The 26015-nt window shown below is 36.9% G+C and overlaps 1 protein-coding gene across 1 annotated transcript; it reads left to right on the top strand.

Moving 5' to 3' along the window:
• The first annotated feature begins 3675 nt into the window (after positions 1-3675).
• LOC107688522 (solute carrier family 12 member 7-like) lies at positions 3676-25061 on the top strand. The gene is made up of 24 exons (XM_016486214.1): positions 3676-4077; positions 8296-8381; positions 8815-8946; positions 9094-9240; positions 10439-10493; positions 10599-10729; positions 10957-11192; positions 11873-12084; positions 12228-12392; positions 13530-13601; positions 13669-13726; positions 13853-14027; positions 14203-14321; positions 15582-15680; positions 16467-16586; positions 16669-16773; positions 16864-17032; positions 18123-18318; positions 18602-18771; positions 18856-18987; positions 19215-19322; positions 21125-21294; positions 23012-23145; positions 23341-25061. Exons 1-24 carry the CDS (start codon positions 3954-3956, stop codon positions 23430-23432), a joined length of 3207 nt encoding a protein of 1068 aa, XP_016341700.1. The 5' UTR covers positions 3676-3953; the 3' UTR covers positions 23433-25061.
• Positions 25062-26015: the final 954 nt, after the last annotated feature.

Raw genomic sequence — 26015 nt, 5'->3', positions numbered from 1 at the left:
CAGGAAGTGAGTTCACAGGCGGCCTCCATAGCCGTGACAGGACGGTCAGTGAGCTCACAAACGACCTCCGTATTCGTGACAGGATGGGCAGACAGATCAAAATCAGAGTTATCAGTAGAATTCAGATGAGCAGACAGTTCAGGAATAGGACTCACCACCGTGAGGGGAGCTGGAGCATATGCCGTTTCCCTGAGAGGTTCTGCAGCAATGGCCGCCACCTCTGGAAGGTCCGTAGCGGGTGTCGCCTCTTCGGCTTCTCCTACAGCGGGCGCCGCCGCTGAGCTTAGAGGGGTTACCAGCGCTGAGAACATGGACACACCAGCCGCTCGCACCGATCTCAGAGGGGGATCCTCCACACTGGAGACCAACCTCGGGCGTTTTGTGGTTAATTCAAGGGGAACAGCCATGGACGGACACGGCTCTGGTTCCTCAGCTGCGACGGGATGAATCTCTGCAAGGGCCGCAATTACAGGAACGGGATCGGCCTCACCCACAGTGAATGAAGATCCAGACACCAGAAGCGCATAATCCATAAATTGGGCCAGTGATCCACGAGGACCATCCCGGACAAGGTGAGCTTTTAGTGACTCATTTAGTCCATGAGCAAAAAAGTCAATCAGCATAAAATCCGGCAGGTCTGCATAGTGTGCAGTGTTTATAAAGGTCTGGATATGGTCCTCGAGGGTTTGTGCTCCCTGTCGTAGACGGACCAGTTCTTTTGCCAACTCCATCCTCAATCGGAGCGGCCAGACACGGCTGCTGGATCCTCGGTGGCGAATTATTCTGTTACGGAGGGAAGGATATGAGAAGGCAGGGTCGGATCCAAGTGCAGCTTTATTGTGACAGCGAAGTCGAACACAGGCAAAAGGTAAACACAGGAACAGACTAGACTTAAACTAAGGCTCAGGAAATGCTCTTTACGGCGCAGTCGCAACCAGACAGACAATCATAAACTTCAATCAATACTTCGCAGTGAGTGTGTGTGTGTGAGCAACATTTATAGTGCTCCTGATGGACAACAGGTGTGTGTGTAATTAATTAGTTCCAGGTGCGGGGCTTGTGGGAAATGTAGTCCATGGTGAGAACTGACCGACATCGTGACAGATTCTTTGTTTGGATCCATTGTTTTCTACTGGGGGTCCAAGAGGGTATAGGCTACTGCAGATTTCTTAAGTTGTTTTAAATGTACAAATTTATATACTGTATATGGATACTGAAAATTTTAAAGCAGTAGCTCTCAACTCCAGTCCTGGGCACCTGATTCAGATCATCAGCTTCATAAATTGAGCCGTGTGTGTCAGATAAGACAGACATTAAATGTGCATAGCAGTGGGTCCCCTGGACCGGAGTTATTGTCAACATCAAATTTACCATCTTGCTGTTTGCTTAAAGTACATTAAAATATGCATATTACTGCAACACAAATGAAGCACAATTGTTATTGTATTAGAGTTATTATAGGACTGTCGTGACCACAATATTAATATCGCTACTGAGTATAGCCTACTTTTTCTTTTTTTTTCTTTTTGAGGCTATGTCTTGTTTTAGTGCACGTGTATTGAATTTTCAGAAAGTTAATAATCATAACAAGAGTAAATAGAGTAATATTTCACACCAGCTGGCTTTTATATGTCATTAAGACTCTGTGTACCTTTGTGATTTGTACATATGTTCTGTAGATCTAGAGAGAGAGAGAGAGATTGTCTGAGCATGCATGATTACTTGCGTCTGTCCTTCTTCAGGTCAAGTCATGTATTTGTGGAAAAAAGTCAGTTTGCCATCAGTTGTCAGAAGATGAAAGCGATATCTTTGTCATAGCATCCTTTCAGCGTTTAAGGGGATTTCCCATCACTGCGTCTGCGATATTCAATGTATTGAACAGCCTATGGCATTGTTCTCTATGAAGTGAAACATCAGTTTCAGCATTACCCAGGTAACGCGTTGATCGTAGATTGAACCTTGCAAAGTGGCTTTAATGTTAAACTATTTTCAACGTCTTGTTTAATTCATGAAGGATGCGGTTTTTAAAAGACGGTAACTTTCCGCCACCTCCTGGCATAATAATGTAACTGCACTGACTGACAGCTTGTGTAAAATGAGCACAGGAACAAGTCCTCAAACTGCTGATGTCAATAACACTGTTGGAAAGCCTCTTGTCCAGTCAGATTCGAGAAACTTACTATTAAACATATATTAATATACCAATGAGCTCAATACACACACACACACACACAGATAGATAGATAGATAGATAGATAGATAGATAGATAGTATCACATATTGCGATAGCCACTCAAATCACCGCAAGGGAAATTTCTTCACCATGACACTGACAGCCCTAGTTACCAAGAAAATATAGCATTTTCATACTAGATTTAGGTTGGGTTGTCTGACAGTGTGGGTGGCGGTCCCTGGTTTACAATCAATCAATCAAAAAATAAATAAATAAATAACTTTGAATCATTCACTTTTAGATTAGAAAACTTTGAGCTCAGTTCAAACACATCCAAAGCTCTTATCAGAATCTTATCACAGTGCAGGTAAAGTTGTCTGACTAAATACAATGTACAGCTTATAATACTCCATATAGGAGAGTGACATACTGAACTTCACAATGTTGTTAGTATGCATTAAATAAAGCATCTCCAGTTTATATTTTGTTCAACTTATTTGTGTATTTCTCAAAACAAAATGTCTATTATATTATTTTTAACATACATCTTATTATTATTATTTTTTTTTTTTACCTTAAGGAGGTTTTGTAGCTTTTATTCCATGCTTCAGTTGGAAACTTCTGCAAGAGCCCAAATGCAGTCTATTCAAAAACTGTGTATGCTGCCACCTGCTGGACTGTTAAAGACAGACAGTCAATCACATATGGCCACATATGGACTGTGGTCTTTCAACCCACAGAGGGCAACCTAGTCATTTAAAAAAAAAAAAAATTTTTTCTTTTTCACTGAAAACAAGATTATATAGACAGTCTGTTGCGAACACCTGATAAATTCCAAAATGCTCCTGTTTTCTCCATATTTACCAATTTGTGAGAATTTATTTATTTGCTTGGACCCCACAGAACACTAGAACAGACGACTTTTATTCTCTAGTTTGTAGCCACAACAGCAGATTTCTCCGCCACTGAATAGCTGCTATGCAGGTTGTTCCTGTGAAGTCAGCAAAGTTTTACTGTTGAGACCCTTATCAGCCACGTTCACATGACCGATAAGTGCGTTGTCGACAAGTGGACATCTATCAGTCATGTTAGGGTATGTTTGTGCACACACCCTTGAAGCAAAAAACAGAGTAACTCATCGTCTAGGCCTATTTTTTAAAGGCCTATTTTTTAAACCAACTCACACATATTTTTTTAGAAGAATTTGGCTTATCAACAGTCTGTGCAAAAAGATGGTGTCCACCAAACATTCATGCAGTTTTAGTGACAGACTTTCCAGAGAAACAGGAGCGATGCAGTTATTTTAAGCTTTAATTCCTCTCCAGTCCTAATGGTTCCTGAATGGAATGATTGTAGCACACATTTCCTTTGAGGCTAGGAACGTAAGGAGGGGGTGGGACAGGGAATTGGGCTGGGGTTGAGGAATGCCACATTGTTTAGCCTTTTGTTCCCATCACTTTGGGCAGTTTCAGATGACTGACACGGCAAACCATCACCTCCCTCCCAGCCGTCACAGGTACAATGAGAAGGGCAGTTAGCACGAAACAGGAAGCACCAGCTCTAAACTCTGTGGCAGGACAGAACAGCCCGTCGCTCCTCGAGGGAGGGGTTGTGTACAGCTCCTTATTTGGTTGAGAGTGATCACATGGGCTGCCGCGTCTGAACAACAGTTGTGAAGAAGTCAGAGAACTTCGAACTCTGGCGAGCCCAGGAGACTTGGGGTGAGACAGAGAAAAAAAGACTCAAGGAATATAACACTGAGCACATGGTGTGAGGGAAAATGCCCACAAACTTCACAGTGGTGCCGGTGGAGGACACCCCTATATCAAATCCAGACTACGATGAAGAGATAATGAAAGAAGAGGACAAGGACGAGCCATACACGGTAGCGGGACCCAATTCAGGTGAGAGCTTTCTGTGGAAAAAAATTCTGCCTGGACATGTGCAAACAGAGGAGGAGAACTTTTAAAGGCTTATTGTGCAAGGCTTGGGTTTTCTTAAAAGCGTCTGTTGACAGTAAGCGCATCCTCAGAAGCAAATGTGTGCCATGTTCACTGCCATGTGTTTGTGAAATCATCTTCCATGGAGTGTAAACAATTGGTGGTTTCCTGGTGCCTTTTTCCCCCTTCATTTTCCTGTTTCTCTTTTACTCTGACATCTTTCACTGTTTCTCTTTAGATTAATTACTTAATTTGTTGTTCCACTTTTTTGTGTAGAAAAAAGAAACCTTAAAGTCAAGTTGCACAATGTCTTCTATCCTGGACGTTCTGAACCTTCTTTTGTGGATTCCATTCAAATTTAAAGGAACCGTTCACCCAAAAATGAAAATTCTGTTATCATTTACTCACCCTCAAGTTTCAAATCTGTATGAATTTCTTTCTTCTTCTGAACACAGAAAATGGCATTTTGAAGGATGTTGGTAACCAAACAGTTTCTGACCTCCATAGTATTTTTTCCATACTATAGAAGTCAATAGCTACCCTCAAGTGTTTGGTTACCATTATTCTTCAAAATATCTTCTTCTGTGTTTAGCAGAAGAAACAAATACATAGGTACAATACTCAAGTAAATGTACTTAGTTACTGTCCGCCTCTGCATGAGAGTGAGTAAATGACAGAATCTGAATAAGAACTAAATAGATGTCAGTTCATTATTTGGGCATTTTAAATTGCATCAGGATTCTTGTCATGTTACTTGTTGCTTGTTGTATCTTTGTTTACATCAAATGAGGAAGTTGCTGGTCGATGTTCCTTCATTTTCTGACTTGACACACTATTGGAACAGGCGTAATCATCTTAAAGTTTATTGTTATCCATTCACATAAGAATTGCATAATCCATAAGTTTTCTTTTATGTGTGTTAATGTGTGTACAGGGGTGTGTAGCAGAGCTTGTTGCTCATCATTATGGAATTTGTCCTCTTTCTTTTAACTGGCCTATTTAAAACTTTCCATGACAAAAATAAGTGTAATTGTGCTGTTTCCCTTTTAAGATGAAATGCTGCTTGTGAAAAAACCTTCCAGTGGCTGTAAAGGCATTTTGTATAGGCTGCATCAGATGAACATTTAACCCTCATTAACCCTATAAAGCGCTATTGTAGAGTACATGAATCTCCTATAAATTAACAAGGTCAGAACTTTGATGAAAAACCTGCTCTACATGCCTTCTACCCTCTGATTGATAGTTCATACATACAACTATAAAAATGTCCTATTCAGGTCATCTTTTTAATGTGAAAACTTCATAAAAATATAATGATTTTTATAAAGTAAACATAAGAAAATTTTTTTATTATTTCACCATTTACTGGACTGAAACAACTTAGTTTTACTTGATTATCCATACATCATTTTATATGAAAAATCATGTTAAAATGCAAGTATCAAATATGATACACAAGGCGTTTGGGGAACATTTATATCTCAATCATCATCATTGCATTGCCAAAATACAGAGATCATAAAACTAAGCATTTAATACAATCTTGTGTTATTAGGAGGTCTAGAATGAAAACTAATTTACATGACAAGCTGTCAGAATTTCATCTTATCTTTTGGCCACATAAATACCATTTGCACTAAATTGAACACTTTTGCTCTCTGAATAAAACTGATGTTTTTTTCCCCTCCTCAAGTAGGTGCTCCCTATTCTTACTACATCATACATATATCATAAATATATCAATGGAATAAATTACACTTAAAAAAAAAAAAATATATATTATATTTGGCCAAATCTGTTATACGTTTAAAATCAAGTCTTTATACAGTAAATGCATGCCAACTTAGCTTTCCCAAAACATCACAAATTAGCAGAGGCGGACAAAGTACTCAACTCCATTACTTGAGTGAAAGTACAGATACTGCTGGTCAAATATTACTCCATTACAGGTAAAAGTTGTAAAGACATATATTTACTTAAGTACAATACTCAAGTAAATGTACTTAGTTACTGTCCGCCTCTGCAAATTAGTCCCTTTGGGATTTCATTGTTTATATACAAAATTAGCTGTGTACAGGATGATAAACACAACTTACAAGCCACACGGAAGGAATTCTCAGGAAAAGGATGTTTCGGAAACCTTGAAAGCTTTTAATGAACCTCCTCTGTTATTGTCCTGTTTTCACTGTGGAAAGAGACGTGAAATTAGATCCAATGGCAGCACATGCCTGGGAAATAGATATTTTACCAGTTTACTAATACAACTTTAAAATCAACTTTCTCAGTCTGTCTAACAGCAGCAATATACCTGTACCTCAATGCAGCACTGAGTCCAGTCTTAAATCTGTTCAGTAGTTTGTTTGATTGTCACTGCTTAAAAACTACAAAATATAAATCATTTTCATTTACACATCTAATATTTAGTTAAATATAAATCTTTAAATGTTTATCATAATCATATTATACCCACTTCAGTAATTTCACACTGGACACACTCCTTAAGTTTTACTTTGAAATGTTTCTGAAATTACACAAATGAGGTCTAGCATGCCGATGAACTGGATTTCAGTTTTTCTTTCTGCACATATTTTCTTTCGGCTGACTTAACTGGTTTTGAATAAGCCTTTACTGTAACCACCCCCTCCCCTGTTGATAAGAAGTCATTCAAGACTCGCACTCAGTCAGTGATCCAGTACAGAGGGTTTAAGAAATACAGGACAGAGCCTGTCTGATGCTGTTTTTGAATCTCAGAGAGGACAAAACAAACTGGAGGGCAGGGAGAGGCTGATATCACCTACATAAAGCATGTACTGGAATAAAAACCAAGTGAAGAAGTGAGAGAAAGAGACAATCAGATATGAGAGGTAGGAGACTTGGACAACTGCTGGAACACAGAGACCGGCTGCTCTCCTTCACATGGACCACCGTCCTTCTTGACAAATCTAAAGAGTTTGTCTAGCGTTGCTTGCAACAAGTCGAGAAGACTAAGTGAAGACTACTGAACTGTGGTTCAACAGACAGACTGGCATTAGAGCAGACTGTACAGCAATTTCCTGAGGCACAGCGTTCTTACTCTTTCGCCTTTGTCTCCCTCTCAGCATGGAGTGTGAAGAAGGTTTGAATGTAGAGACATTAGGTGAGTTAGGATCTCATTGATATGGATCATCAAAAGATCATTACAATGGCAAGAGTAAGCTGATTTTAAATCATGTTGTAATGTTGAACATTTGAAATTTCACATACTGGAAAAATGCTTGTTTGATCTAGATATATAGCCTATACATTGGTAATGTTTCACTTTATTTTTTACCGTCAACATATGTTTCTTACATTAAGGCAGAGGTGTGCAGTAGACATAAATCTGCTGTTGTGAAGGTTTAAGAAGATATAAACGGATTAAAACATTAAAAACCATATAATGAGGCCTAGTTTGAGGGAACACATGTTGAGTGTCTTCTGGACAGAAAAAAAATTATCTGGATGATCTACTTTGTATTTCACCTTCTCAAATATCTTTTAGAAAAATATCTTGTGCTTGTTTGCTGCAAATATTGGCTTGGTGAATGCAAACAATCATGGCATATTAAACAATATACTGGCATTAAACACTTTTTGGGTTATTTCAAAGATGACAACATGAACCATGTGTTCAACAGTGTCTAGTAAATGAAAGGGTTCAATTACATTTCTTGACCAAAATAACAGATGAGGAGTGATGTGGAAAATGTGAGTTTTGTAATGTTTTCCCAAGACCAGAACAAACATGTCTTGTCAAGTTGAGTTAACACTTTCACTTTTATTATTTTTTGTACTTATGTCTGGTCCAAAGCTAACAACACTGAAAACAAAACAGATGAAGCTCTAATTTAGACTAAATACACTACATGCATTTTGCTGAGATTTTCAACCTGATTTGCAGTTTAGAGAAGTTGCTGAAAGTTAGAGAATGTCACAGACTCTCAGACTATGTCCATCCAGCCACAGGATATCAAACATACCTGATATTTTGAGCAGATTTTAGAATGTTTGTTTTCATTTGTTATGCATCTTCTAACAATGAGGTGCATGTTTCTGCGTGAGTTTGTTGTGTTTGGAGTTTTTAAAAATGGTATAGCGTATTCCAGCCTAAAAATCAACCTGTCTCTGATTTAAACCATATTTGTGTTTTCTCTCATTTGCCAGGTGACGAGACTCCCAGAGAAACCAGCTCTTTAATCAGTACAGATCATGATGACAGCATCTATGGCAAGAATATGGCTCTCTATGAGGTAGGCTAACTGACATGGCTGCTTCAACACTAACTGCGGTTACTGAAACCACGCCTTCTTTCTTTGCGTGAACATATTTAATATGAACGTAAATATTTCCACATAGTGAGGTAGATATGTGGGGGCGTGTTAGAACGAGCCGTTTTAGGGGGGCGTGGCAGAGTCTTAACTTTGATAAAGTATATCTCTTTGGTTTTGAGACTTTAGTCTTTGCAACTTCAGGGATCTTATCTATGCACAATCAGCTTGTAACACTCCAAAGAGAGTCATATGACCCCTTTAAAACTAACCCTTTCATCTTTGTGCATCAGCTATCACTGTTTGAGAACATTGTTCAAATAAAATACTTCACCTTGTTTATATAGTGTCTTTAAATTACAATTCAATGTTGTATGTATTAAATCATTTGGCTGCTCCGTGTCTTTACTCACAGGATGAGATGGACAGCACACCTATGGTGTCATCTCTCCTCAACAAACTGGCCAACTACACCAACATAACCCAGGGGGCCGTCGAGCACGAGGAGGCGGAGAGTGAGGATGGGATTCAGAGGGTCACCGTAAATGTGAGTCTCCAAACTGACTCGCACCGAGATGGTTAAAAGACTCTCAAACACGCATTGAATTCACAGCTTCTGCAGACATTTTGCTGGTATCTCAGTTTGTCCTACATAACTGAAATGTTTTCGTTTTATGTGTCAATCTGTTTGAAGGGCCCTCAGATGGGCACATTTATAGGTGTGTTCCTGCCCTGCATGCAGAACATTCTGGGTGTGATTCTTTTCCTGCGGCTCACATGGATAGTGGGTACCGCGGGAATCGTGGAGGCCCTTGCTATCGTCTTCATGTGCTGTTCTTGCGTGAGTTTTTTCCATTTTCAATTGAAAAACACTTTTTTTTTGGACTCACTAACCTAGTGTATCCAGGTGGGAAAAGAAACATGAAGCCATTTCTTCAATCACTTAATAAAAAAATGCCTTTTTGTCAGTTTTGACAGTTTTGTCACACAAAGAAATGAAACTCTTGACATGGCCAAAAGTATGTCAACCCAACACTTCCTTATAATTCTCGGAATTGGCTCGAATCATCGGATTTCAGTGACAAATCTTGATTCTATAGAGTGACATTCTAGACAACTATGCGCTTCAGACTTTGTGTCAGACTTAAGAACAGTTTCATGACAATGCTGAAATTGAGACCATTTTGAAATTTTTTACCAAGTCAGGTGCGGAAGAACTTTACTAGCCTACTCAAAGTCTGGTACTGTGTGTGTTTTTTAAATAAAAACTAATAGGACTGCAATAAACAATTTTTTATGTTGTAATTAAATTAAGTAAAATCATATTTTTTTCTTTTAAACACAGTTTAGAGTATAAAACTCTAAACCTTTGCAAATCTTTGAGTGTGTAAAAAAATCTGTCTTCCAAACCATGCCTTTACCTAAATGCACAATTTATATTTTAGAGCTGTCAGAATGAATTTTTCAAGAAACTACATGTGTAATTCTCCCATGCGTGTCAAGACATATCCGTACACAGAGAAAAGTAGCTGTGGGTAGCAGGAAGCTGACAGTTTGTTGTTGCTGACAGTTTGTTAACAACCCACAAAAATGGTTATTTATTTGTTCATTTGCTTTGCTAAGATTGTCCTGTATCCGTGTACACTGGTACCTCAAACCACATTCATCCACACAGGTGGTAAACATTTTTAAAAGATACAGTTTGAACATTGACTTTGGCAGCCCTGAAATATTAAAAGTAAAACTGGAAAGCTCTGTAACAATTAAAACTAAAGGTGAATTCTAACAAAAAATGAAGTAAATTGAAAAAAACTAATTGCCAATAGAAATAACATTTATAAAATGAAATAAAAAAATAAATAAAATGTAATTAAAAATTAAGGACTTTAATAACCTTGCATCAAGCATTTATAGGTTTTGTCTTTGGGTGTCTACATACGTTTGTGAGGTATTCTTATAGCCTTTTTGATAATATATTTTCGACTCACATTTAACAAAATATTTATCTGTTTTACATCTGTCTTTTTTCTTATCTCTAGACCATGCTGACTGCAATTTCAATGAGTGCCATTGCGACTAATGGTGTAGTGCCTGGTATGATTTCAATCTGCTATGTCACTCTTTTATATATTATTTTTATTATTATTGACTCCATAATTGTTTTTAAGTCAGCGTGATTCTCTTTTCTTCCCACTTTAGCTGGTGGTTCATACTACATGATCTCCAGAGCATTAGGCCCAGAGTTTGGAGGAGCAGTAGGTTTGTGTTTCTACCTGGGCACCACATTTGCAGGTTCTATGTACATACTAGGAACCATGGAAATTTTTTTGGTGAGTCAAAACTTACAGACCAACATTAACAATTTCTGGCAAACAAAAACAGTACTCATTCAGCACTACAGAAGAGCTTGTGTCAGCACTGAACTAACACGAGTCAGCAGATTCTATCATTAACTTAGCTTTTCATTGCTCTTGACATAACCTCAAAAATCACATTAACTTATGCATCCTTAGTATGATAACAATAACCCTTTCTCTCCTTTCATACCCTGTTACAGACATACATAATGCCCAATGCTGCTGTGTTTAAAGCAGAGACTGGAGAGCCAACTGGAATGCAAAATAACATGCGCATTTATGGGACATGCTGTTTAGTTATCATGACTCTGGTAGTGTTTGTTGGAGTGAAATATGTCAACAAGTTGGCTTTGGTCTTCCTGTCCTGCGTAATGCTGTCAATTATGGCCATCTATGCAGGGGTCATCCAATCTGCCATCAAGCCTCCCAATTCTCCGTGAGTAGTGCTGTGATTTTTTTTACATGGACATTTTAACTTTACACAGCATAAAACATTATGCTGCGTTCAAGTGTATAAATTATTATGTCTCACATTCAAGTCGGAAACATGACATGCAATTAGTCTACAAAACGTTATATTGTTTACATTATATTTTGAACAATAAACCCAAATAACTACATGTGAATTCAAAATGATGAAAAATAATTAAAAAGCAGCACAGTGGAGGGCAAAATCGTTCCACTAACAGGAAGCAAGGTAACAAATTCTCATGATGCCCATGATGTTATATACGAATTATATATGATTCAGTTATATAGGATTCTGGCCTGGGCTACCTGGCGTGACATTACAACAAAACTGTTCTCATGATGCCCATGATGTTATATACGAATTATATATGATTCAATTATATAGGATTCTGGCCTGGGCTACCTGGCGTGACATTACAACAAAACTACATCTGCAAGTTTCTGGACACTTCATTTTTTTTATTTTATTGTAATTTATTATTTATTTATTTGTCTAAATGGGTCTAGAAAAGCCTACGGCTTAGTATTTGATTAAAATATGCTACAGCTTAATTTACAATGTTTAAAAGTTTACAATATATTGAATATGATGGAGCATATTATTTGAACACGATTACATTACTGGTCTCTTTTGTACATCAACAGAGTTTGTCTGCTAGGCAACCGCACCTTGCAAAATTCTAGGTTTGACAAGTGTCTAAAGACGGAGCTCATCAACAACGTAACCACCCCCACCCAACTATGGAAGCTTTTTTGTGAAGGTGGCATTGAAAATGCAACATGTGATGAATACTTCACCAATAACAATTTAACAGAGATTCAAGCTGTTCCTGGCTTGCTCAGCGGGGTCATATCAGGTGAATACTCAAATAAAACTACACGCCAAGCTATACAAATCTCATTAACTTGAAATTAGTTGAACACCACAAGATTTCATGATGATAACAAAATTAAATAGTCAGTTGCTCAGTGTTTTACTATGTGTTAATTTTTCTCCTAGATAACATGTGGGGACACTACGGACAATACAGGGCGATAGTGGAGAAGGAGGGACAGAGTTCAGAACAAGCTTCAGATAACACCAATGACATTTCATATTATATCCTCAATGACATCACTACCTTCTTCACCCTTCTGGTTGGAATCTACTTCCCTTCAGTTACAGGTATTTTAAACCAGTATGATTTTCTTTTTTTCTGCAGAAAGGTGAATTTTCAAGCTCCAAAATGACAAAAATCACCATATTATTACAACATCTCTACAGTCACATGAAGCATGGAAAAGTGACTGGAAGGCCAACATTTTCATTAAAAAAAATTGTGTGCTTTTATTTTTTACTCGCATGAAATTGTAGCAAAAATGTCAGTGCTCTAAAACAAGAGCTATTAGCTGAATACATAAATGACAATTGCTGTTGAACACAAATAAATGCATAAAGAATTCAAACTCAGAACAGAAACAGAAAATGGATGTAATGAAGATCAAGTTCCAGTGAAATATCTTTACGATCCTCTAGTATGCCTTTAAATTTTATGCCTTTTAAATATGCCTAACTCTAGGGGAGTTGGAAAATGAGCCTATTTTCAAAAATAGTGGAGTGTTCCTTTAAGTCCATCATTATGTGTGTATTTTGAGTGGCAGTTTCTCTGTGCAGGTGATAAGGTTGTAGGGTGTGACAGTGTCTGAAATAGACAGTTTATAGTTACAGTGTGTCTTTTCCAATTGTTTATGTAAAAACAATTGTTTATGAAAGCCAAAAGTAGCAAAAATGTGAGCAGTATATGAGCCCTTCACAATGTTACTTGTGCTTCCATGTATTCATAGTTTTTTGATACCGTTTTGGCTACAAATGACTAAAAACAGAACTTTTTTTACCTCCTTCGCTTACAAACGTTAGGATTCATCTGCAGGTTTGGTTTCAGTGAATTGTGGGTAAATATTCACTTCATTGAGTACTCTTTTGGTTTTATAGAGAGAGAAACCTCTTCAAATGATTCAAAGTGTGATTGATCTGTGCTAATGATTCAGATGGAATTGCAAACTATTTCAAGAACATTTTTCTAACCCACTTGGCCGATTATTTAGAAGGAACCAAGTCAAAAGAGAGATTCTGTGCAACATTGTATCAAATATTGTTGATGTATTGAAAGACATTGTGCCTAATACATCAAATAGCTTCACTACTAAAAGAAACTGTGGTTTAAAAAACAAACAACAATATTGAAAAGTTCAGTTAAACTATTTGCTGTGGGAAAAGTGTTTTAAAAGAAATGCATTAAATGTTTTTCTCTGATTTTCACAGGAATCATGGCTGGGTCGAACAGGTCTGGAGATCTTCGAGACCCTCCTCTAGGGAAAGAATTTAAAGCAGTTTGTTTTGTAAACAATTTTATAATGAATTATTTGACAAGTCAGATGAATACCTTAATTATGCTAAACAGACCTTTCCTGTGTGGTGTTATTTGGAGCATGTATTGAAGGTGTGGTACTGCGAGACAAGTAAGTGCTGTTTGGTAATAAATAAATAGTGGTTTACAAAAATGCTTGCTAAATCAGTTCAGATAAGACCTGCAGTCACTGTTTTAATATATTCTTCCTGTTTTTGCATGCTTGCTTTCGTAATAGGTATGGCGAGTCAGTTAAAGGGACTCTAGCTGTTGCAACACTAGCTTGGCCATCTTCGTGGGTGATTGTGATTGGCTCATTTTTCTCCTGTTGTGGGGCGGGGCTACAGAGCCTCACCGGTGCTCCCAGGATCCTTCAGGCTATAGCTCGAGATGGCATCATGCCATTCTTACAGGTAACAACATGCCCTGCCTTCTGTGATCTTTTATTAGGTAAAGGCACATTTAAATGTCCTGAGGCACAGGTGTGTTTGAATTGTTCTTACTTACAAAAATATATAGAAAGAAAGAAATGAAAGTTCGCAAAGCACTTGACTATGAAGACTAACATGTCCTACTTCTTACTGGTAGGTGTTTGGTCATAGCAAATCTAACGGTGAGCCAACCTGGGCCTTACTCCTAACTGCAGCAATCTGTGAGATTGGGATCCTCATTGGTTCCCTGGATCATGTTGCTCCCATCCTCTCAATGTGAGTGTTTTCTCCTTGCGTTTACATCTTTACTTTGTGACATAACTAGACCCAGACGGAATCTTTTTTTCTTCTGCTTTGTACTGACTTGGGGGGTAAAATCTGTGAAATTTGACTGTGATGTTGCTAAAAAGAACATTATTTTGTGTATTTGGTGTAATGAAATGTGTTTATGCGGTTTAAGGTTCAAAAAACACATTATTTTCCACATACTGTACATTATTGTTTCTCCTCTATGCCCCGCCTTTCTGAAACGCGTCGATTTTTACAAAGCTCATCGGTCTGAAAAGCGAGGTGTGCTCTGATTGGCCAGCTATCCAGTATGTTGTGATTGGCCAAATTCCTCAAGCATGTGATGGAAATGTTACGCCCTACTCTCCCAGGAAACAGTCCTTGTCCTCCATAAAATGCGCTGCACACATCTGAATATTTGTGTTGAACAATAAGCGTTGTAAATACAGCTTAACCACTTATGATCATGTCCTCTTTTGGAAGGCCAAACAAAGTATTTTCGCTTTCGCAACGAAACACACAGCGTCTTCACAACATGGCGACGGCGGTGGCAGCAACAATAAAGTTACGCCTTCTTTCTTTGCGTGAACATTTGGGCGGTGCTATGCAAATCTTCCCACACAGTGACGTGGACATGTGGGGGCGTGTTTAAAAGAGGCTTTTTAGGAGGGCGTGGACCAGTCTTAACTTTTATAAAGAATATCTCTTTGGGTTTGAGACTTTAGTCTTTGCAACTTTAGGGATCTTATCTATTCACGAACAGCTTGTAACACTCCAAAGAGAAAGGAAAACTTGAAATCGCATCATATGACCCCTTTAAACTTTTAAAATGTCAAAATGTAAACAATGCAAAATTGCATTGAAATACTCATTGCTTGACTAATTTAAGTGCTTAAATATATTTGAGATGCAATCACACAATGACATACGACTTAATATTCACAATATTACTGCTTTTGCTGTATTTTGGATCAAATAAATGCAGGCTTGGTGAGCAGAAGAGAATTCTTTAAAAAACATTAAAAAATCTTCCAGTTCAAAAACCTTTGACTGGTAGTGTAGTTTTTATCCATTTTTATTTCAGTTTTAGATTGTTATTTTGGGAAATTTTAGTATGAGTTAACCTAAATGAAAAAAAATCAGTTAACATTTATTTTATTTCAATTAACAAAATGTTTTTTTTTTTTATGGTTTTAGTTTTAATTGTAGTTAACTATAATAACCCTGCTTCCAATTTCTACTTTGCAGGCTTTTCTTGATGTGTTACCTCTTTGTAAACTTGGCCTGTGCTGTCCAAACACTTCTACGCACCCCAAATTGGAGGCCAAGATTCAAGTTCTACCACTGGTAAGTAACACTTTATGATTATTCGAGCAACAAGTCAAGTCACCTTTATTTATACAGCGCTTTATACAATACAGATTGCTTCAAAGCAGCTTTATAAGGATAAATAGGAAAATAATGATTCAAAAGTGCAAACAGAGATCAATTCGGCTGTAAAGCAGCTCTAAGAAAAATAATAGTGTCTTTGTTCAGCTGAGGTCAGTTCAGTGTTGATTCAGTTCAATTCAATAACTGTGTAAAGATCATCAGTTATGAAAGTAGATTAATTCAGCTTTAAAGCAGTCCTGTAGAAAACAGTGATGTCATCATTTCAGTTCATAAACATAGTCACGATGTTAAGACTGTCTTAACTAGACCTTTTACTACCTTTTTGAAACTGACTTTGACTAAAGAAATGATTAACTTTAAGACTAGTCTAAAAAGTTTATGCAACCAGCCCAGATCACATCCAACAATGTCAGTATGGTCAATTCAATAATAAAAGCAACAGTGGCAAGGAACCCAAACACCATTGGTGACAAAAATGGAGAAAACCAAGCTCAGTCGAGGGGCCAGTTTTCCTCAACAAGCAACAGCTTTGTGGGAAGGGCATGTTTTGTTGTCCTGCTACATGCTTTCAAATTCATGCTGTTACATGGACATTGGTTTTTCATTAACCAAACAAGTGTCGTATAATACCTATTAGTTCCATCTGCATGTAAATTGAGGTAGAATGGACCAGTCTGAGTTAATGTTTGATTGTGTGAACTACCATTAAATGCACCATTGGATTTGTTTAAATGTCTGCAGGTCCCTATCTTTTCTTGGGATGAGCCTGAGTCTGTCCCTTATGTTTGTCTCATCTTGGTACTATGCTTTGGTTGCCATACTGTTTTCTGGATGCATCTACAAGTACATTGAATACAGAGGGTAAGCAAGTGTCCGTCATATTCATAGTGTTTTAAAGCTAAATGTAAAAAATATATTAACTCCCCATTTTATTTCCCCTCAGGGCAGAGAAGGAATGGGGAGACGGGATTCGAGGATTATCCCTTAATGCAGCCCAATATGCCCTAATAAAATTGGAGGAGGCGCCACCTCACACCAAGAACTGGAGGTGAGCATCCAGAAGAATCCAGTGCTGTATAAGCTTCTTCATACTTGACAGAATCTAAGACAAATATTTCAAATGTAACTCATCTTCCAGACCTCAGCTGCTGGTGCTCCTAAAGTTGGACTCTGACTTGGGGGTAAAACATCCATGTCTGCTCTCCTTTACCTCACAGCTGAAGGCTGGGAAAGGCCTGACCATCGTCTGCTCAGTGCTGGAGGGCACCTACATGGCTCGTGAGGCAGATGCGAAGCTCTCTGAAAAGGTAAAGGCATACAGTTAAAGCCAAGCTTCATTGTCTTTCATAGCAAAGCCAATTTGTTTTTGGCTTTGACAACTCAATAGCATTCTTTGAGTTTATTGCGTATTCCAGGGTTTCCCAAACAGTGGTTCATAAATGAAACGCACGGTGCATTATTAAAATGATCAAATATTATGTTTTTTATTTTACAGTATAATTGAAATTTACAGCTATAATAAATATCTGTCTCGATTGGTATAATTACAGTTAAAACATACTACTGCTACTAATAATGATAATAATAATGAACATGTCAATGTGTTGTTAAATGTTTTGAAATATTAACTTAAAATCGTTTGGGAACCCCTGGCACATTCTCTAATCCAGTGACTTCAAGGGTGAAGTAATTGCTGTACAACTACTGTCAGCAAATGTTAATGGAAAAAAATGAAAAGTAATTTTGTAATTTTTCCTATTTGAGTTTTTTCACATTGCCCTTCAGAACAGCTTACAACCATAAGAAAATAATAAATGCACCACCAAATGTAAAAAAAAAAAAAAGTAAAACAAACAAGGGCTTTTCTACATCACTACAATGGCCCCATTTGAAAATGCTGGCAATATTTTATGTTGACAAATTAGTCAATTTAGGGCTTATAGTACATAAGAATATAGTATAGAATTCACATAGAAATTTCACAATTTATGGCGTTCATTTGTGTGGTTACTCTGGTTTGGTTAACAGAAGGTTGCTGGCTCAAACCTTGCAAAAAACATGCCATGACCATTGTGCCCTTGAGAAAGACACTTAACTGCAGATTGCTCAAGAGTGAAAGTCCTTGTAATAAGTTATGGCTTATGGTGACATTGTATGACAGTCACAAAACAAATTTTAATCTACACTGTAGTAAATTTTTTGTCATTTTGTTAAAGTTCAGGGATTAGTAGTGATTAAATATAGACATATGTTGCCTTTCTAACAGCATTTGTACGTATCTCAGCTTATGTCAGCTCCAGTACATATTGTATTTACCATACTTATGTCAAACTGAAAAATATTCAACATTGTTAACTTACTAACATTACCTTGTTTTTGTTTTTTTCTTCTTCACAGAATATCAAAGCGGCCATGGCAAAGGAGAAAACGAAGGGTTTCTGTCATGTGGTAGTGTCCTCTAACCAGCGGGATGGTTTCTCTCACCTGATCCAGTCTGCAGGCCTGGGTGGCATGAAACACAATGCAGTGCTGATGGCCTGGCCCGCCAACTGGAAACAAGCCGAGAGCTCCCTCTCCTGGAAGAACTTCATCGGTGCGCATGTGTCATTTTCTGATACTAAGCTGCCATAAAGTCAGATAATCATTTTAAGGCAATGAGGTCATGGATTATTAATGAAGATTATAAGGCTTAAGACTGTAGTTGAGCTTTATTTTGAGTGAATTTTTGTAGGCTTTGGATCTCAAAGTTCCAAAAACGCTGCAATGTTACAATAATTCCACATCATTTTAGATCAGTTTGTGAAATGTATTTGTGAAAACAGTGAAGTACAGTAAATAATATAAAATAGTAAAAATTAAAATGATTTGTCCCAAAGAAACCGTCAGAGAGACAACAGCTGCCCACCAGGCCCTGTTAGTGGCGAAAAACATTGATACATTTCCCACAAACCAGGACCGGTTAGCTGAGGGTACCATTGATGTCTGGTGGATTGTCCATGATGGTGGTCTACTCATGCTTCTTCCGTTCCTGCTCCGCCAGCACAAGGTAACACAATATCTGATACAGAAAACTGATCTTTTTTTACCAATAGTTATCAGACAGTGCTTTTCTCTCTCTGAAATCATATAGGTTTGGAGAAGGTGTAAGATGAGGATCTTCACAGTGGCTCAGATGGATGACAACAGCATCCAGATGAAGAAAGACCTACAGATGTTCTTGTACCATCTGCGTCTTGATGCAAAGGTGGAAGTTGTGGAAATGGTGAGATACAATTTTTAATAATATTAAAAATAATAATAAGAATAATAAAATATTAAAAATAATAATATTTAATAATGTTTAATAATAAATCTTTATAATGAATAAGTTTACGTTTTAATAAATGAATCACATTTTGATAACTAAAAGATATGTATAGTATACTATGTGTGGTGAAATGTTTGCAAGATACTGGAATTTAACTTTTAGTTATGTCAATATCTTTGTAGCATGCAGGCGATATTTCGGCCTTCACCTATGAGAAGACCCTTGTGATGGAGCAACGCTCTCAGATGCTGAAGCAGATGCAGCTTTCTAAGACAGAGCGAGGGAGAGAGGTAATATTTCTCCAGCAATCCATTCTTTTCTTATTGCTGTCTGGTTATTATGGGACTGTATGGGGTATAAATCAATGTGTTTGCAGTCAATACACTTCATACAGAGTCATAAGTTTTAGATCCAGTTTCAAGGCATTGTTAGGATTCTGTTTAACATGAGGCCTCTTCCTCCTACTTAACAATTTTGGATTATTTACAATGTGGCGACTGCCAGATTCAAAGCATCTCGGATGAATCCCGGAGTTCCATCAGGAGGAAGCCCTGCAGAGAGAAACCAACTCAAAGCAACAAGTTTCAAGTGCCAACTATAATTCTGGACGAGGAGGTAGCTCAGGGGTTTACCTCTTACTGATCCTATATGTTTACTCTGTCAACGCTACTAGCACCAGATAACCATCCTGTCCACCTCTCCTGAACCATTCCATCCAAACTAGCTCTTTTCCACTGTGGCTGGTGCCTGCGCTGGAGCCGGTGACTTGGGAGCTGTGGAAGTTGTGCCCACTGACATCACTGGTCCTCTTGTTTGAGACCAGGATTTTTGTGTGTAAAAGCGCAGCTCGCTTCCAGATTGGGCACCATCTCTGACACAAGCCCCTGTGGAAAAGCAGTAATCCTTTCTCATTGTGAGACATGACAGAGCCACAGCTTTCACCAATGGCTGCCTTTTGCAACTATAATTCTGCTATGTTTTTTACCTCATAAATTTGAAAATTCCTTATTATTTAGCAATAAGCATAGCATGGCAATGAAATGACTGTGGCCCTGAAAATGTCATAGTTTCGTTTGTTTACAGCATGTCTGCATGTCATTATGGAGCATGAGAGTGTCTCGATACTGAGTTTTTAGTGAAAATGTTTGCAACTCCACTAATTATTCTACTTTATTTTAAGATTGTTTATTTAATCAAACTACACTACCATTCAAAAGTTTGGGGTTGGTTAGATAAAAAAAAAAAAGCTCACCAAATACAGTAAAAACAGCAATATTGTGAAATATAATTACAATTTAAAACAAAGGTTTTCTATTTGAATATATTTTAAAATGTAATTTATTCCTGTGATGCAAAGCTGAATTTTCAGCACCATTACTCCAGTCTTCAGTGTCACATGATCCTTCAGAAATCATTCTAATATGCTAAATTAGTGCTCAAGAAACATGTCTTAATTACCAATGCTGATAATATAATATAATATACATTTCTTATATTTATTAAAATGTGATTAATTTTGTGGAAACAGTGAATGTGTTTTTTTTTTTTTCTGAATTCTTAGATGAATATGTTCAAAAACAGAAGAGAGACATTATGGAACATTATAGATCTCGTTTAATATCACTTTTGATCTATTTAGTGCATCCTTTCTGATTCAAAGTATTAATTTCTTATCATACTGACACCAAACTTTTGAGCAGTAGTGTATTTGTTTGTTTACTTTTGTTTTATGTATTGAAGAGTTTTTGGTTATTTACTCCGTGGTCAGTCTAGTTACTAATCCATAGTTTGTGGATATCGCAACATTCCCACAACATTCATTCCCTGCTGAAAAGATCAGCATAACTGATGTGCTGGTGGTAGCTTATCCAGTAAGGCTTCCCTGGTCAACCACCTTGATCAGCAAGCACACCAAACCAGCATAAACCAGCCTGGACCACCAAGGAAATTTCCTTGGCCCAAGCTGATATTTTCAGTGGGTCTTTTAACAAAGTTTGTCTATCTAGGTTCTGCCAGTCTGCTATCCAGTGGCATTTTCAGTGAACATTAATGGAGTTTGTTGTTGTAAAACGAGTGTGTCTTGCTCTTTCAGGCTCAGCTGATTCATGACAGGAACACTAAGTCACATGCCACTCTGAACGACAAGGCCACGCCAACTTCTGACCGGGTCCATATGACCTGGACTAAAGAGAAGCTGAGTAGTGAGAGAAACCGCCATCGGGAAGCTCACATGACTGTGCGGGACATCTTCAATATGAAACCGTAAGTTCAATAAAGACTGTACATCAATAAAGTCAATTTTGCAGTTCATCTGAATCTGTTTTATCATGTTTCAAAATAAAAAAGTTGGCTTTTTTCATGCTAAGACATTTTGTTTTGTCCTTCCAGAGAGTGGGAGAATCTGTAAGTTTCTTTGACTCTTGTGCAAGCAGTTTGTGTGCTTAAGAGTCTGTATTAGTTGTCTGGTCTGTGTTACAGTAGTAGATATAAACAGGATGTGTTGCATGTGTGTCACACTAAACATGCGGCATGAATTGGTGTGTGTCTCTGTGTGTGGCCTGCTTGAGTCACAGTCACGGCATGTGTCAGCATGAAGCATTGTGACATAGATGTTTCTGTTTGCATGTGTTTCAACACTAACTTTGTGCTTGCTTGAGATAACACCTGCAGTTAGTCAGCTAGTATGATGGTATGTATTATTTTTAGTGCTAAGCTGCAGATTATTGGCCATTAGTTGTATTAATTAAGAGTGTAACAAGTTTTTATGTTGTGTTTTGTTTATTGATGCTGTTGACATCTGTTTCTGGCTATTAACGCATACTTAACATTTAACATATGGATGAATTGTACATTCATTTTACATTTCACTTATCTAGGGCTGTATGGATAATTCAGGCTTATCTGTTTTCTAGATAGTTCTTTTTTGTAATCCTTTGCAAAGATAAGGATTTAAGAAACATCAGAAGAAAATTCTGAAGAAGTAAAAAATAGTTAAAAAAAAAAATCACATCTCTATCACTCAACCTTGAATCCTGCACTGTCTTTAAGAATGTAAGAATATAAGTCTTTAAGATATAGATATCAGCCTTTGAGCAATGGATCCCTGTCATGTTTCAAAGAATTTTGAAGGAAATACAATAAAATATATTCATTCATTTCATAATGCAGTAAACAATTGAGTATGAATCTCTACTAAAGCTGCAGTACTTTACCAGTTAATTCTTCAGACATACACTACTAACTACAAACATACACTAATATTGAAATGTTTGGAGTCAGCAAGGTATTTTTTTCTTAAAGAAATGAATACTGTTATTTAGCAAGAAGCATTAAACTGATCAAAACTAATAGTAAAAAACGTTTACGTTATTACAAAAAATCTATTTTAAATAAATGCTTTGTTCAAATAAATGCAAAACAAAAATGTTGTTCATCAATTTTGAAGGGAGAAAAAACATGGTCTCACCATGTGTGTGTGTGTGTGTGTGTGTGTGTGTGTGTGTATTCAGGAAAATTCAGCTTTGCCATCACAGAAATCAATTACACTTTAAATATATATTTTTTTAAACAGTTATTTCAAATGGCAATACTATTTCTGAGTATTACAGTTTTTCTGTATTTTTGATCAAATAAATGCAGCCTTGGTGAGAGACTTCTTTCAGAACCATTAAAAAAAATATTACTTACTCCAAATGTGTTAATGTATGTAAAAATATATACTGGTAAGCTATTTTATGATTTCTTTTGATCTTAAAAAAGCATAAAGAAGAAATCTACTGGCCTAATGCTCACCATTAGGCCAGTATGACATCATTTGAATACTAAATTGTGATTGATCTTCTACTTTACATTCATGTGCATATTGAGTTGTTTTTTATCTTTCATACATTATGTACAACTGATATACTATCGTTCATGTTTCCCAAAACTCTAACCGCTAAGTCTTAATGCTAAATGTGAATGACTGAATTTTTCACAGGGATCAGACTAACGTGAGAAGAATGCACACTGCAGTCAAACTGAATGAGGTTGTAGTCAACAAATCCCAGGGAGCCCAACTGGTGCTGCTGAATATGCCAGGACCACCCAAAAACAAGGGCGGAGACGAGAATTGTATCCTTTCATCAGCCGAATGCAGACAGTTACACGTCTGCTTAAAAACGGGCTGTGATACGTAATGGAAAGAATCTTGATAACATGGTCTGTCATTTTCTTTCAGACTTAGAGCTTAATTCGTAGTGAGTTACAGCTTAAATGTCACCTTCATGTACAGCAGTTCTCCACACTTCTCCTTCACTCTGAGGTCAGACATGGAGTTCCTGGAGGTCCTCACAGAGGGATTGGACCGGGTGCTGCTGGTCCGAGGTAGCAGCAGGGAGGTCATCACCATTTACTCATAGCAGACACTGAGGAGAGACTGTCCAGAGCTGCACAGATGGACTCAGGACAGGCAATAGCACTCCAGCTGCAGGTCAGCACAACACATTTGAGGATCCAAGAGGATTCTTCTCAATATCTTTTCATTTAGAGTTGTCCACTCGTGATTGGCTCGACAAACACATTTTAATACCAAGTGTAAACAGGGTCCTTGGATGTGGTCTTTAATAATCATTTAAATAAAGACAGGCCAAAGACTTAGATTTATCCCATAAGGCTTGAAGAGAGTGACATCAGCTGTTGCATTGCTGAGTCATATGACTACAAGGGACAGTGTTTGAATCATTAAAGTGCTTGTAATTTATATGTATTAAATGTATATATGTTTGTATCTCATCACATTCTTCTGCTGAGCTTTATGCACTGTGATGTTAGTCCGATTCATAAGATCTTTGTTTTGATATCAGTATTGCTCACTTTGCAGTATGTGTAAAAATCATGATTATATCACCAGCCAAATCATATGGTTGAAGCCTGTTAGTATTATTTGTTGTTGTTTTAATACTATTTTTCCCCTAAATGTTTAATATGTAGCATGTTTGCAGTCAAGTTTCCATCCAGTTTTTGTGCTGCTTTGTTATCGACAAAGAGAATATGCGTAAAAAAAAAACTTTGTGAAAATTGCTGTCTACAGCCTGTTTCCATCCAACTGGCCTTTTACCGATAAAATGGTGTGCGTGATGACGTCATCCCTAAAAAAAAAAAACGAATTGTCGCATAAGTTTTGGTGTATCGCAAAAAAAATTGCCCTTGAGCTGTTTCCATACATAATTTCAACTATTTCGTAAATTATATAGGCTAGTAGCCTGTTCTTCATCCATTTGAAACAAAACTGTATTATAGCCTATTATCAAAGACTATAGAATACCTTGCTATTATTAAATTGTACGCCTGCATAAAATAGTTTTTAACAAGTGTCATGAGTTGTTGTTGTTTTTTTGTACTTTTGTTATAGACTATTTAGATACTTGATCATCAAGCATTATTCATAAATAGGTGCAGTTGTATTAGCCTATCATTATTTTTCTGATTAACTTTTAGAGGAAATGTTCATTTCGGTTATTTTATTTCTCCTAACCAACAACCGACGGTCATTAAGCCATTATTAACCGACAAGATTATGTTAAATTACAATTAAATGAAATTTGAATTGATACATGGCTGTAACCCAATAAAAATACCTACATTTGTTTTCCTGGGATTAAAGCCCCTTTTCTTGACAAAAAGTGTTTCCAAACAATTTTTTGCGACATTTGAAGTATCGATAAAGAATTTATGTGCTAAAGTTAAACGATACTAATAGATAATGTCGACACATGAGAAATTTTATCGATAAATGGCATTTCCATCAGCTATATCGGTAAAAACTTTTGAAGCTCTACAAAATTTTTGTAAAGAATCCTTGGATGGAAACCTGGCTAGTGATGCTATATAAGAACCATTTAGGTAGAACTGTGAAAAGGTTCCATGGATGTTAATGGTTCTTCAATAAAGAACCTTTATTTTTAAGAGTGCAAGTCCATCATGAAGGTAAATTCAGTGTTCATAGAGATCTTTTATAAAAAGTGTAAATAAAATATATAGTGACTGAATTGTTTATTGCTGAATATTTTCTGAAAATGTTTTTAATCAACAAACATGGACTTTATAATCTTGCATAAAACTGCAAACAGGCCTGTTGCACAACGCACACCCTCCTCTCCAGTAGAGGGAGATTAACACAAACCATTACTTCGTGTGTGTGTGTGTGTGTGTGTGTGTGTGTGTGTGTGTGTGTGTGTAAAAAAAAACAGCGAAATTTGCTTTCTACAGCCTGTCTCCATCCGACTGGCCTTTTACCGAAAAAATGGTGTGCGTGATGATGTCATTCCTAAAAAAAACGAATTGTCGCATAAGTTTTGGTGTATCGCAAAAAAAATTGCCCTTGAGCTGTTTCCATACATAATTTCAACTATTTCGTAAATTATATAGGCTAGTAGCCTGTTCTTCATCCATTTGAAACAAAACTGTATTATAGCCTATTATCAAAGACTATAGAATACCTTGCTATTATTAAATTGTACGCCTGCATAAAATAGTTTTTAACAAGTGTCATGAGTTGTTGTTGTTTTTTTGTACTTTTGTTATAGACTATTTAGATACTTGATCATCAAGCATTATTCATAAATAGGTGCAGTTGTATTAGCCTATCATTATTTTTCTGATTAACTTTTAGAGGAAATGTTCATTTCGGTTATTTTATTTCTCCTAACCAACAACCGACGGTCATTAAGCCATTATTAACCGACAAGATTATGTTAAATTACAATTAAATGAAATTTGAATTGATACATGGCTGTAACCCAATAAAAATACCTACATTTGTTTTCCTGGGATTAAAGCCCCTTTTCTTGACAAAAAGTGTTTCCAAACAATTTTTTGCGACATTTGAAGTATCGATAAAGAATTTATGTGCTAAAGTTAAACGATACTAATAGATAATGTCGACACATGAGAAATTTTATCGATAAATGGCATTTCCATCAGCTATATCGGTAAAAACTTTT

This window comes from Sinocyclocheilus anshuiensis, unplaced genomic scaffold (assembly GCF_001515605.1).
Source record: "Sinocyclocheilus anshuiensis isolate Anshui unplaced genomic scaffold, SAMN03320099.WGS_v1.1 scaffold329, whole genome shotgun sequence".
NCBI lineage: Eukaryota > Metazoa > Chordata > Actinopteri > Cypriniformes > Cyprinidae > Sinocyclocheilus > Sinocyclocheilus anshuiensis.
The sequence above is the reverse complement of the archived record's forward strand: the minus strand, read 5'-3'. Positions and strand labels throughout refer to the sequence as shown.

Coding starts and splice junctions, on each gene's coding strand:
- LOC107688522 (XM_016486214.1), top strand. CDS start 3,954: ATGCCCACAAACTTCACAGTGGTGCCGGTGGAGGACACCCCTATATCA. Junction 18,319..18,601: donor CTCCTGGAAGAACTTCATCG/GTGCGCATGTGT, acceptor TTTGTCCCAAAG/AAACCGTCAGAGAGACAACA. Junction 18,988..19,214: donor AGGTGGAAGTTGTGGAAATG/GTGAGATACAAT, acceptor ATATCTTTGTAG/CATGCAGGCGATATTTCGGC.